Source organism: Lithobates pipiens, unplaced genomic scaffold (assembly GCF_037356315.1).
Source record: "Lithobates pipiens isolate NorthernLeopardFrog02 unplaced genomic scaffold, aLitPip1_a1.2 Scaffold_19, whole genome shotgun sequence".
NCBI lineage: Eukaryota > Metazoa > Chordata > Amphibia > Anura > Ranidae > Lithobates > Lithobates pipiens.
The window spans coordinates 465,963,563-465,977,016 of NW_027507764.1; the positions used below are offsets into that span (position 1 = coordinate 465,963,563).

Genomic DNA, 13,454 nt, shown 5'->3' on the forward strand with positions numbered 1-13,454 from the left:
TATTACATTAAACAATGACATAACAATATCTTAAAATATATTTATTTTGTAGGGATAAAGACTACCATCTGCGAACATATAAATCTGTGGTTATGGCAAACAAGCTGATAGACTGGCTTATAGCTCAGGTAAGAAGTGTTTCTATATGATTACGTCCTTCATTTATCAATACAATTGAAAACAGAAATAAAACTAAATTGGTTTTAATTACGAAGCAGAATTAGGTCACTGTAAGGCTCTGTTGGCATCTAGGCGTGCCGGATCACCACTATTCTAACCGCGATCCCGAATCCTCGCAAATCGCTGGATGCTCTTGCGATACCCATCACTTCCAATGGAACCCCGATCGCAGCACAATTTTGCAGCAATTGTCAACAGACTAATCGCAGTAAAATCATGCAAACAGAATCGGGTGATGTCTGTCTCCCAGAAATAGTTCCGGAACTTCTTTTGGGTGACAGGCGCCCGCAATCCTGTTTGCGCGATTCTACCGTGATTCGTCAGGCAAACGCACGCTGCGATCAGGTGCCATTGGGAGTGACGAGGATCGCGAGCGCTTCCCGCGATTTGCGATGATTTGGGATCATGGGCAGAATCGCGGCAATTCCTCCTGCGATCCGGGATGCCTAGATGTGAAGTTATTGCATATCTTTTTTTTTTTTTTTAACTGTGGTAATACTAATCTTTGTTAAAAAAAAATCTAGCAGCTAACCCTAAATTATATGTAGACATTATTTTTTTTGAGTTTTGGATAGAGTGGGGGTGGGATAGACATTTTATAAAAATGTTATTGCTGTCTGTGCCCCCACTAAGAGATTCACCCCTCTCTTTATCCTGGAGACCAGTGTCACTGCAGACGGTAAAGGGAAATCTCCCAATGGGAATAAATGTTCCCATGATATCTAAGGGCCGGTTCACACTGCATCGATGCAGGAACCCTGAAAATGCAGTGCTGGTTCCCACATCGCATACAACTCAACGCATACAACTCAAGGGCAGTTCACACTGCCAGATGCAAACTGCTAGGAGTGTCAATAGAAAGCTAATGATGCCCACAAATCAGTTTGTATATCGCAGAGCGAACTGAAAATTCAGACAGGAATCGGATCCGATTTTGCTGCGGACCAAAAAAAGGGTCCTGTGCGAGTTTGGTCCAAATGCAATCTGTATGGCTGAGTTTGCATCGCACAGAGATCGCAAGTGATTTGTACTGCAGTGCGGTGCGAATCACATCCGATGTCTGATAGCACAACAGTGTGAGCCAGCCTTTAGATGGGAATTCACCTAATTTGTGGAGATTTCTTCTTATTTCCTGTGGTGTATCCAGGACAAGAATTGAAAGGAAATCTTCCCAGCAGAGATCTCGACAACAAGAAAACAGCCTGATGGAGGCTTTAACCCTTTCATTTTCTATCTAAAACTAAAATAAAAGTTTTGGCTATACGAACCCAGAGCAGTGGTTTCCTTCCTTACAATATGACACATGCAGTAAAGCCAGTGTAATAGATGGGGTGATAGGCACTTTGACTTGTTTCTTCATGCAGCGTTAATGCAGAATAATTTGGATAGCACATGTAAGGGTTGGACCCTCTGTTGGATTCTTATTGCTCTCTGTTTTGCCATTGATGATATTTTAACTTATTACATTCTCTGCGTGGTTACCAGAACAGAAAGGAAACAGAAAGGAATCCCTATTTTTAGTAGAAACTCACTGTAAACTTGTAAAGCATTAAAACCAAAAAACTAAAGAAGTAATACATTGCAGCTTAACAGTCCTTAGATGAGGTATCTGCATTGGTTTTCTTTTTTTCAAGATTTATTTTCCTCTTATTTTCACCTGGTAATCTGGCAAATAACAAACTTTCCATCCCTTCGTGCCCACACTTCTCCATTGTATCTATAAGTGCAGCCATGGTTGTCACATATGTCTTGTAAAAAGAGGAATGATTGTTCTTTCTTTTCAGCTCACAGAATTGAAATGGACACCGCATTTCCAGCAAGATCAATGGGTAATTCCTGTACTTGCTGAAAATGTTCTTAGGCTGTAAAAAGAAAACAAACACAGACACAACATTTAAGGACTAGTAAGCTGCAATATAATACAAGTTTTGCTTTAATTACTTTCCACCCGGCCACTGCACATAAACGGCTGGGTGGTCCTTTTTTTGTTCTGAGTGGACGTTCAGGAACGTCCCTCAGAACCAGTGCTCACAGTGCGGCCACGAGGTGCACTACAGCTCGATCCTGTGATCATTGTGATCACAGGATCCAGCTGAGCAGAGATCGGATATGGGCGCTGTGATTGGCCCTCCCGATCACCTGACGGCTGTTTCCATTTTTAGATAGCTGCATGCTAAATATATCAGTTACTGTTATTATGTATGAATTATTGCAGGGAGACTGCCGGACAAGAGAAGAAGCCATCATTCTTGGTGTGGCACTATGTGACAATGGATTCATGCATCATGGTATGACAATGGATTTATTTTGGTATATCTTAATTGTACAATGCAGAATGTAAAGCAGCTGAATTATGAGGCAATACTCTACATGGATTAACCACTTCCCGACCAGCGCACGACGATGTACGTCGACAGAATGGCACGGGCAGGCATATTGGCGTACAGGTACATCCAATATTCAATGCCGCCCTGCCATCGGGAGCGCGCCGCCGGCGGCGCGCTCCCGCGCTGGTCGGGACCCCCGTGAGTCCGGTCGCGGACCCGCGGACTCGATCGCCGCGGGCATCCCCGCGATCGTCTCACGGAGCGGCCGAATGGAGGAAATGCCGAGTAAACAGCATTTCTCCATTCTGCCTAGCAACTAGTGACGCTGATCTCTGCTCCATGTGATTGGAGCAGAGATCAGTGTTCACTAAATGAAAGCCCAACCCCCCCACAGTTAGTAACACACCCCTAGGAACACTTAACCCCTACACTGCCACCCACTGGTTAACCCCTTCACTGCCAGTGTCATTTACACAGGAATCACTGCACTTATATAGCAGTGATTACTGTATAAATGACAATGGTCCCAAAAATGTGTCAAAAATGTCCTATCGGTCCCCCACAATGTCGCAGTCACAATAAAAATCGCTGATCGCCGCCATTACTAGTAAAAAAAAGAAAATAATAAAAAATTATTAATAAAAATGCTATAAAACTATCCCTATTTTGTAAACGCTATAACTTTTGCGCAAATCAATCAATAATCGCTTATTGCGATTTTTTTTTTACCAAAAATATGTAGAAGAATACGTATCGGCCTAAACTGAGGGAAAAAATGTTTTTTTATATATTTTTGGGGGATATTTATTATAGCAAAAAGTAAAAAATAATGCATTTTTTTCAAAATTGACGCTCTATTTTTGTTTATAGCGCAAAAAATAAAAACCGCAGGGGTGATTAAATACCACCAAAAGAAAGCTCTATTTGTGGGAAAAAAAGGACGTCAATTTTGTTTGGGAGCCACGTCGCACGACAGCGCAATTGTCAGTTAAAGCGACGCAGTGCCGAATCGCAAAAAGTGGTCTGGTCTTTGACCAGCAAAATTGTCCGGTCTGCAAGTGGTTAAAGCAAATGCAGTGTGGTGGGATACACATTTACTAATAGACACAATAGGCCTGTGTTTATGGGTGGCAGAGGCAAAGAAGAACCTTGTCTATGTATCAATACTAGTTGCCATTTTTTTTTTTATCATTATCATCAGTAGATATACATTCATCTTATATAACTTTAATTACACACTCTCACAATATTATAAGCCTTGTTAGGAACATTTAATGAAAATGTTCTAAGATTAACCTTAAAAGAGGGGTGTTGGTTAGGGTGCCAGAAGTTGTGTGTTTACAGGCTTCATAATGGAAATCCAACCTTGAACATGCTACTTTAGATGTTAATATATTTTCCATGTCAGTAAATTTGGTGTACAAGGTAATAATTAAAGCAAGGTGTATAAATACTTACAAGTTATAATTAAAGCAGATTATATAGTCTTAAAAAATAATTTTATGTTGGTTTTAATATGTGCACTCCTTCAACATGGAAAGCTTTGGGGGGTAGATGTCACCATCATAAATGGGTAGCCAAAAACTTGGTGGTAAATACATCTAAATGCACATGTTTTATTGAATTTTAATTCTGTATATCCTGATATATTATATACAGATATCATAGTATTCAAAGGATACCTTTATATCTGGATGGATGTGCTACAGTTCTAACTACCTTAAGTTTAAAAATATGCCACTGCTGGTCGACATCTTGGGAGAAAACAAGGGCTGCATGAGATGAAAACCTCCATTGCTCATTAGTTTTGCCATTCCATTGGTACCATTTATGAAAACTAGCAAGAGAATTTTTTGTGATTTCAAAGACTCCCAGAAGAATGGGTTTAAAGCAGTGGAGAATCAGATGTGAGGATTATTCCTTACCATACGGAGCCCAGTCTATATTGAAGCCATTTTGACACCTCTGGTTTTAACGCCTCTTTAATAGTGGAGTGCGAGGAATTACATTTTTGTTCCTCATGCCCAGACCCCAATACCTGAAATCGGCAAATTTATTGTTATTTGTTCTTAAATAGACAGGCAAAGATGTCCAACAAAACAGGTTTTATATATCCAATGAAACTAAAATAAAGCATTCTAATTGCAATGTATTTCTAAAAAGAAATGATGTAACTGCCAACCCAATAAAATATTAATGGCACAAGATTTCTTGTAGACCACCAAAAAGAAAAAACTGTGTCAAACGTGATGGCCGGTGATATGGAGACCCCACATTTCTTCTCTGCTGTATCATTGCCGAAATGTCAGGATAAAAGGAGACCATATTTGGCCAGGTTTAGGGTGGCTGTCCAAGTGGATTTAAAATAAATATATGGGGGGGGGGGGGGTACATTGCACCCATCCTTCAAAAAAATGCTAGTTGTATGACTTTCCCTGTTTTTAACATTTTGATACCTGAAGCATGCATACCACAAATGAAATCAGGACATCTGATTTCCATACTTATTCTACTTCAGTGTGACTCAGAAAGTATTAAAGCCTTTGTTATCAGCATGACAGTCATGCTAACAGCATTTTCAAAAGAAGTCAGATGTAGAAGCCTTGCTATTTTCTTAAGACTTAAAAAGGTATAGCACAGTGATGGCGAACCTTGGCACCCCAGATGTTTTGGAACTACATTTCCCATGATGCTCCACTACACTGCCGAGTGCCCGAGCATCATGGGAAATGTAGTTCCAAAACATCTGGGGTGCCAAGGTTTCGCCATCACTGGTATAGCAGATCCATGGCTATGTAGAAGTTCTACCTAGTACGTGTTGAGGTGTGTGTGTGTGTGTGTGCATCTGTGTGGTTTTTTTCAGTGGTTTTTGCTTTTTTAATTAGGTCAGAATGTTCTGAACATTTCTATTTAAATATTATCCTACACAATTACTAGCTGGCTACATGTTACAATGGTTTCTGTTTAATTTCCCCCATCTACACCTTTTCAGTATTGGAGAAGAGTGAGTTCAAAGATGAGCCTCTGTTGTTTCGATTCTTCTCGGATGAGGAAATGGAGGGTTCCAATATGAAGCACAGACTCATGAAACATGACCTAAAGATTGTGGAGAATGTTATTGCTAAATCTCTCTTGGTAAGTACTCACATTGCAATCTGAGCTATCCGGTTTTAGTTGGGGAAAGTTAGGAGTGCGTAGATGTTAAAGGGGTTGTAAAGTCTCAAGGTTTTTCACCTTAATGCATACTTCTGTGCTGCAGCTGCCCCCCAGAGCCCCCCCCCCCCCCTTTTTCTTACCTGAACTCATTTGTTCTAGCATAAGCCAAGCAGCTCCAGGCACTCTCTGTCTTCACTGGACAGATTGATAGCAGCAGGAGCCATTGGCTCCCGCTGCTGTCAATCAAATCCAGTGACACAAGAGCGGGGGGCGGGTCTGAGTCCTGCTATCTGTGCCAATGAACGCAGCAGCGGAAATCGTGAGATGAAGAGGACGGGCCAGGAGTGCTGCCACCAGGGCACCCCAGAAGAGGAGGATCGGGGCTGCTCTGTGCAAAACCTTTGCTCAGAGCAGGTAATTATAACATGTTTGTTATCTAAAAAAAAAAAAAGAAAAACAAACCTTTACAATCACTTTAAGTACATGCTTCTAACACATGTTGAGATGCAAATAAACAACTGGATCAATAATACTTTAACGTGGTATTAACCCTTCAGTTTGATAACATTAACCTTTCAGCAGTCGATTTAATCACTTAGTGGGTATGCAACTTCTTTACCTTTTAATCCATGTCTCAGCTGAAGCTAGTCCCACGGCCACTGTGTCTTGTTTCCTGTTTCACTGTGGCACCTTTCTCTTGTAGAGTGTTTAATGGAGTCACTCTTGCATGCAGGCACTTGACCCTTTGTCTCTCTACATTGTGTCCATCAGTAGAAACACACAGCCTCACAGCCTAGAATGTCAAGGCATTTCCCTGCTCACTCTTTCCCGCTTGTGCTACTTATGTGTTTGACAATATCAGGGCACATACGAAGTGTTTCCAAGTCAGGCTTTGCAATCACAAGAGTGACATAGATAGCATTTTGGGGGGGGGGGGGGGGGGGGGGCTGAGCAACAATGTGAGTTGCATGTCACTGGTAAATAGCCGACAGATTCAAATGATAATTGATGGACAACTGGAGCGCAAACAGTCAAACCTAGGGGGTTAGTTACTAAAGGCAAATCCACTTTGTACTACTGCACTTGAACTTCCACTGAAAGTGCACTTGGAAGTGCAGTCACTGTGGATCCGAGGGGAACATGCAAGGAAAATAAAAAACAGTATTTTAGCTTGCACATGATTGGATGATAAATTCAGCAGAGCTTCCCCTCATTTCAGATCTACCCCTCAGATTTACAGCGACTGCACTTCCAAGTGCACTTGTAGTTTGCACTTTTGAAAATAACCCCCATAGTGTTATGCATTTATTAAGGTACTATTATTAAGTACATGTCTTACTGAATATGGCTGTTTAATGAGCAATCTAGGGCGGCTGTACGTCATTTTGACTAGATGTGTGCATCTTTGTCTGCTGGTAACTTTATTATCCATAGATATGCCTGCTTCTATTACAACGAAAAAACAATGATATTTGTTGTTTTGCAGATAAAGCCCAGTGATGGAAGCTATGGCTTTGGCTTGGAGGATAAAAATAAAGTACCTATAGTAAAATACATTGAACGAGGATCTAATGCTGAGGTAACATGGTACTTTACATTTTTAAAATTTCTATAGAATGTTTGATTCTTTACTTGGTAAATATATTTATAGTTTTGGTTACTCTTATGCCGCGTATACACGATCAAACAATCTGGTGGAAAAGTCCGGCGGACTCAAATGTGGGCTCCGGCGGATTTTTTTTAGCCAACAGTCAGTCAGACTAAGAAAGTAGTTTTGCACCAAAATATGCGGCGGACAATACGGCCGTGTGTGTGCTAGTCCGCTGTACTTTTGAAATGAACAGACTTTTTCCGCACGGAGAAAAGTTAGTTCATTTTGAGAGCGGCTCCAGGTAGCTAGGACCAGCGAAGGAAGCGTCACTGGCCCCGTCACCTGGTATGGAGTTAAAGGGGAAGCCCTACGCCAAAAAAAACGGCGTGGGGGACCCCCCAGGTCCATATCAGACCCTTATCCGAGCACACAACATGGCTGGTCAGTAAAGTGGATGGGGACGAGTGAGCCGCCCCCCTCCTGAGCCGTACCAGGCCCCGGCAGTGATAGAAGACCAGGCCACCGCTTGTAAAAGAGCTAGAAGAAGGTGCGGAGGCCAGGCAAGAAGAACCGAAGAGGGGGACAAGACCCCCGAAGAGGGGGACAAGACCCCAAAGTCAGAAGAAGAGGGCGGCGACGAAGAAGAAAGCCGGGCTCCTCCGCTAGTAAAAGAGCTAGCAGAAGATAGCGGAGGAGTCCGGCAAGAAGACCCCCAAGACAGAAGAAGACCCCCGGAGCTGTGCAATAAACTAAACTATTTTTAACCCTTGTGTGTTGTGTTTTTTTTTACATTTTTTTCACAGGTGAATGGGCAAGTCTGTTCATTTCAAAAGTCATTTTAAAAGACCTAGTCCGCCGGAAAAGTCACGCGTTTGGGCAGGTCTGCTCGTTCGGACAGTCCAACAGACTTTACGGCGGTTTGCCCGCCAGACTAAGTCCACCGGATAGTCTGATCGTGTGTATGCGGCATTAAGCAGATTGTACTTTGAGGGTGAAATGTGTGTGGTCAGCTACAGTGGAGTAAGAGATGTATTTACAGCCCACGTTGTCCTAGCATTTACGAATGATGATACTCTTTATATACAGGCTCCATCTCTTTTCCTGGTACTATATGAAAAATTGTAAAGCAGATGGTGCAGTCTCCTTTGTATGTTGATTTACTGTTGAGCTGTCAAGAGAATGGAGCATAGCACTGATTCCCATTTGAGCAAAAAAGAAACGTTTGACACATTTTACAATTTTTGTTGTTCAATTTCCTTTAGAATTACCTTCAACTATGTAGTGCAAGGGCCTGCCTGATTGTATACAATTTGAAAGTGTTTATTTTTAGATTTGATCTCATATTATATGGTTTTGGTCAATCTAAAGGAAAGTTGTACAAGAAAATTGTATAGTGTGTGGCCAACTTAACCAGCAAACCCAGCAGACCAAATGTTTCATAAATGATTACAATGTATTTTTACTAAAAATAATTAGCCAATTAGTCCCCCCCAATATGTTGCAGTGCTCACGTATTGCAATGAGTTACAGGACTCGTTCACACCAGTGAGCCATACTAAATACAAGGCTACTGGTGTGTGCTGGGAAACACAGCTGCAGTGCACTGATCCTGGCATAATAATTTTTTATTTTTATCAGAAATTTGACCAGTGGCATTTCAATACAGTTATATCTATCCCGGTAACATTGCAATATGATTGCAATATGTGTTGCATTGGTAAATAACAATGTGCGCTAATAGAAAAATGTGGGAATACAAATATAAATGAAACAATAAATACACTGTAGTCCAAAATGAATAACAATCTCTCAGATGGACCATTAATTCCATATGTATTTGAATCTGTGACACTACTGTAGATGAAACAAATCCAAATCCCCCACCAGGTGAGTATACCACCACCATAGTTGAAAATGGACTCTTACCAAAGAGCTTGGAACCTTTTTTATGAAGGGTCAAACAGGCTAGACGTTTATAATCCCCAGCACTGGTCATCGATAGGGGATATAAAAGGGAACCACATCAGGATCAATCCCAGAATATCTGAAAACTCATCTCTCAAAGCATCCAAATAGCCAAATTCCAGATAAATAGAAAAAACGCTAGATAGTGTAAAACCTCTCAAGGAATTGAATTTATTAAAAAGTATTACACTTACATGTATCCAGAGTAAGGGCCGGTTCACACAGCAGGCGAGGCGAGGCGACTCCGACTTGCCTCGCCGCGACCTGCCGCGGCCTCAGCGGCGACTTGCAAATGACTTCTGTATAGAAGTCAATGCAAGTCGCCCCGAGGTCGCCCAAAAGTAGTACAGGAACCTTTTTTCTGAGTCGGAGCGACTCGAGTCGCTCCTCTCAGAACGGTTCCATTGTACAGAACGGGGGCGACTTGCGAGAGCGAGGCGAGGCGAGTCGTGTCGCCTCGCATCGCCTGCTGTGTGAACCGGCTCTAAACAAAGCAATTCACATTAAAGGATGGTGGCTGCCAAAACATCCAGGAACATACAGGAAGCGTAAAAGCAGGAACGTGTAGCGTGTCAAATTGGTAGCCATTCAGCTTCTAACTTCAGCTTGTTCCATTAAGCTGTGACCAAAAAAAAACTGGAAGATGACTGGTTTCTATGCAGAGCTGTACCAGATTTCACACTCTTTAGTTTTAGTAAGTCAACCCCAAAGCAGTCTGCTTTGTTTATGTGTTGGGGCAGCGCTGGAAATTGCTGTTAGTGTAGCCCCAACGTATCTTACATTAGCAGACTGATGGGGTCCATCTGTCAGTTTTTCAGGTGGACCTGATCGGACCCTATAGTCTTCTCTATGGAGCAGCGGGAGTCAACGGACGTGTGTCCGTTTGCACCCGCTGACATCCAATCCTAGTCGCTGAAAACAGATGGATAGTGATCCGTTCCCTATCTGTCTGGTTGATCAGATGGCAGTTGGGTGTAAATGGACAGGAGGTCTGTTAACACCTGACTTCACATAAAGGAGAGCTGGCTGTGTCTTTGTTCGTTCTGCATAAGCGGAGTAAACATGGACCAGTTATCTGCCTGTTCAGTGAGGATCAGTGGACAGATTCCCTGCTGAGTAGGTGGACTCCAATGGAGTCTTCCCCGTGTGGAAGGGGACTAAACTAGCAATAGATATTTGTCTGAGGAACCATTGTTAGTAAACAAAAAATGGCTACCATTTATAGATTTCACCTGCCCTGTGTGGAAGGGGCCTAAACAAGGGGCCTAAACTAGCCACAGATGTTTGTCTGAGGAACCATTCTTAGTAAACAAAAAATGTCTACCATTTTGAGATTTTGCCTGCCCCCTGTGGAAGGGGCCTAAAGAAGGGGACTAAACTAGCCACAGATGTTTGTCTAAGGAACCATTATTAGTAAACAAAAAATGTCTACCATTTATAGATTTCACCTGCCCTGTGTGGAAGGGGCCTAAACAAGGGGCCTAAACTAGCCACAGATGCTTGTCTGAGGAACCGTGCTTATTAAACAAAAAATGTCTACCATTTAGAGATTTTGCGTGCCCCGTGTGGAAGGGGCCTAAAGAAGGGGTCTAAACTAGCCACAGATGTTTGTCTGAGGAACCATTCTTAGTAAACAAAAATGTCTACTATTTTGAGACTTTGCCTGGCCGGTGTGGAAGGGGTCTAAACAAGGGGCCTAAACTAGCCATAGATGTTTGTCTGAGGAACCATTCTTAGTAAACAAAAAATGTCTACCATTTAGAGATTTTGCCTGCCCCATGTGGAAGGGGCCTAAAGAAAGGGACTGAACTAGCCACAGATGTTTGTCTGAGGAACCAAGCCTGGTAAACAAAAATGTCTACTATTTTGAGACTTTGTCTGGCCGGTGTGGAAGGGGTCTAAACAAGGGGCCTAAACTAGCCATAGATGTTTGTCTGAGGAACCATTCTTAGTAAACAAAAAATGTCTACCATTTAAAGATTTAGCCTGTCCCATGTGGAAGGGGCCTAAACAAGCCACAGATGTTTGTCTGAGGAACCGTGCTTAGTAAGCAAAAACTGTCTACCATTTAGAGATTTCCATCTCAGAATAATTTACATCCTCTGAACATATAAACTAATCAGAAATGAATTTTGCCTATTTTGTAAATGATTCATATTTTCCCATTCAGTAGAAACCAGCTATATTTCATCTTATCCAGCTTATCAGTTCAAATTTATTGCGCTGTTCAATAAGAGAAAAATCTTGAAGTGTAACAGCAATTATCTTGCTTAATGTAGCAGGGAATTCACAGCTGCAGTATTTTGTTGTTGTAACACATTGAACCCTTTTTTTTTATTATTGTGAAGTAAAAGAACTATTTCTGTCCTCTTTGCTTCCAGTTGTCAGGAATGGCAATCGGGAAAAAAATCTACGCTGTAAACGGTGACCTTGTTTTCCTGAGGCCGTTCCATGAAGTGGATTGTTTTCTGAGGACTTGCTTAAACAGCAGAAAACCTCTGAGGATTCTCATGAGCACAAAACCCAGAGAGTAAGTCACCCCCCATCTTTTCTATATTAAGAGACAGATGAGACACACCTTGGATTTCTTTTTTTTTTTTTCCACAAAATTTTATTAAGGTAAAGTAATCATACATAAAAATACAGGCAATGGAGTAGATATCGCATCAGAATATACATGACACAATAAGTCATCAAAGCGTAAATAAACAAATAATAGTTCAACAGCTGACTCCAGAGCTTAACCAATTTCCAAACGTGGAAAGAGTCACATCAAAGATCTTAGTTACACCTTGGATTTCATTTCAAAGGTTATTTTAATGTATCTGTGCAAAATGTTAAATTAACCTGAGTAGGAAAATAATTTAATGTGGTTGAAAGGGTAGAAAGCTTTTTTTCTTAATGCATTCCGCACATTAAGGTAAAAAAAAAAAAAAAAAAAAAAAAAAACTTTTTTGTCCAGCCCCCCCCCTTATACTTATTAGAGCCCCATCTCAATCCAGTGCTGCACCCGGGAGCAGAGGCTTTCTCCACTCTCCCTCTCCTTACTGGACATGGAGGAAACAGTGGCACTCTCTTCCCTGGACCACTTTAAAGTGCAACTGAATTTTAAAAGAATGCTAGAAGGTAGAGCTTTTTCGCCATAATGTCGCAGCCACCATAAAAATTGCAGATCACCGCCATTACTAGTAAAAAAAAAAAAAAAAAAGAAAGAATAATAAAAATGTCTATTCTGCCATAAAAAAAAAAATACTTTTTTATAGCTTTTTTTGGGGGGTGGAAGGAGCAATGAGGGAGGGCAAACTTACAGGTAAGTCTTCCATAATGTGCAAGCATGCTGTGCATACATGCACATTGGGGCAAGAATTTAATCCCCCGTGCATCTGGCAGTTTATTTCCACTTTAAAACAGAGTTCCGGTGGAAAAAAATTTTTTTTTTGTATCCTAGCATTATTGCTAATGAAATTTCAAAAAGAGTATACATTGATCTTGATCGATTGTTAAAAATTTTAATTTCTTACTGTTCGCTTTGATGCCTCCGTTTGTGGCCATTTCCATCATGAGATTGGGCATGTGAAGCCCAATGGAGATCGCTTCCTGGAATAGCATTGAAAGGTGCATGCTGGGTAACCAGCATGCACCTCTAGATCTTGCGCATGCGCAATTCAATGGCGGTGCGATTCCACGGCGGTGCGATTTTTGAACACAGTACTGCCAACAGACTCAGGCGAGGGAGGAAGTCACGAGGACCAGGAAGTGGCAGATCATGTGGACTACATAGCAACAAGATTTTTACCTCCAAATGTTTGTTTCTAGGTTAAAAGGAGTCTTTTAATGGGAAATTGTTTTTTAGGATGGAACTCCGCTTTAAGACATAAGTGGGCACAGGGCAAAAATCAACAATACTAATATAAAGCAAGTACATTGAATTTTCTATTTCAAACACTTGGCATAAACCTTGTGAGACTAGCATTCTTGAGAAAATATCATAGGTTCTTAGAGACTTGTCACATTGTCAGATATTGATTTATGATGTAAAACTTCTCTTATCTGCTCCTGTTTGGTCTGGTAAAGATACCATTGGAAACATTGGGGGTTATTTACGAAAGGCAAATCCACTTTGCACTGCAAGTGCACTTGGAAGTGCAGTCGCTCTAAATCTAAGGGGTAGATCTGAAATGAGGGGAAGCTCTGCTGATTTTATCATCCAATCATGTACAAACTAAAATTCTGTT

At 41.4% G+C, this 13,454-nt stretch overlaps 1 protein-coding gene across 1 annotated transcript in view; it reads left to right on the forward strand.

The window, feature by feature from the left end:
• Positions 1–13,454, forward strand: part of PREX2 (phosphatidylinositol-3,4,5-trisphosphate dependent Rac exchange factor 2) — a 436,082-nt gene that overhangs the window by 200,369 nt on the left and 222,259 nt on the right. The window contains exons 14-18 of the mRNA XM_077492842.1: positions 53–128; positions 2,396–2,468; positions 5,500–5,642; positions 7,150–7,242; positions 11,601–11,749. Coding sequence (XP_077348968.1) covers positions 53–128; positions 2,396–2,468; positions 5,500–5,642; positions 7,150–7,242; positions 11,601–11,749 — 534 coding nt within the window. The remainder of the gene's footprint in view (positions 1–52; positions 129–2,395; positions 2,469–5,499; positions 5,643–7,149; positions 7,243–11,600; positions 11,750–13,454) is intronic.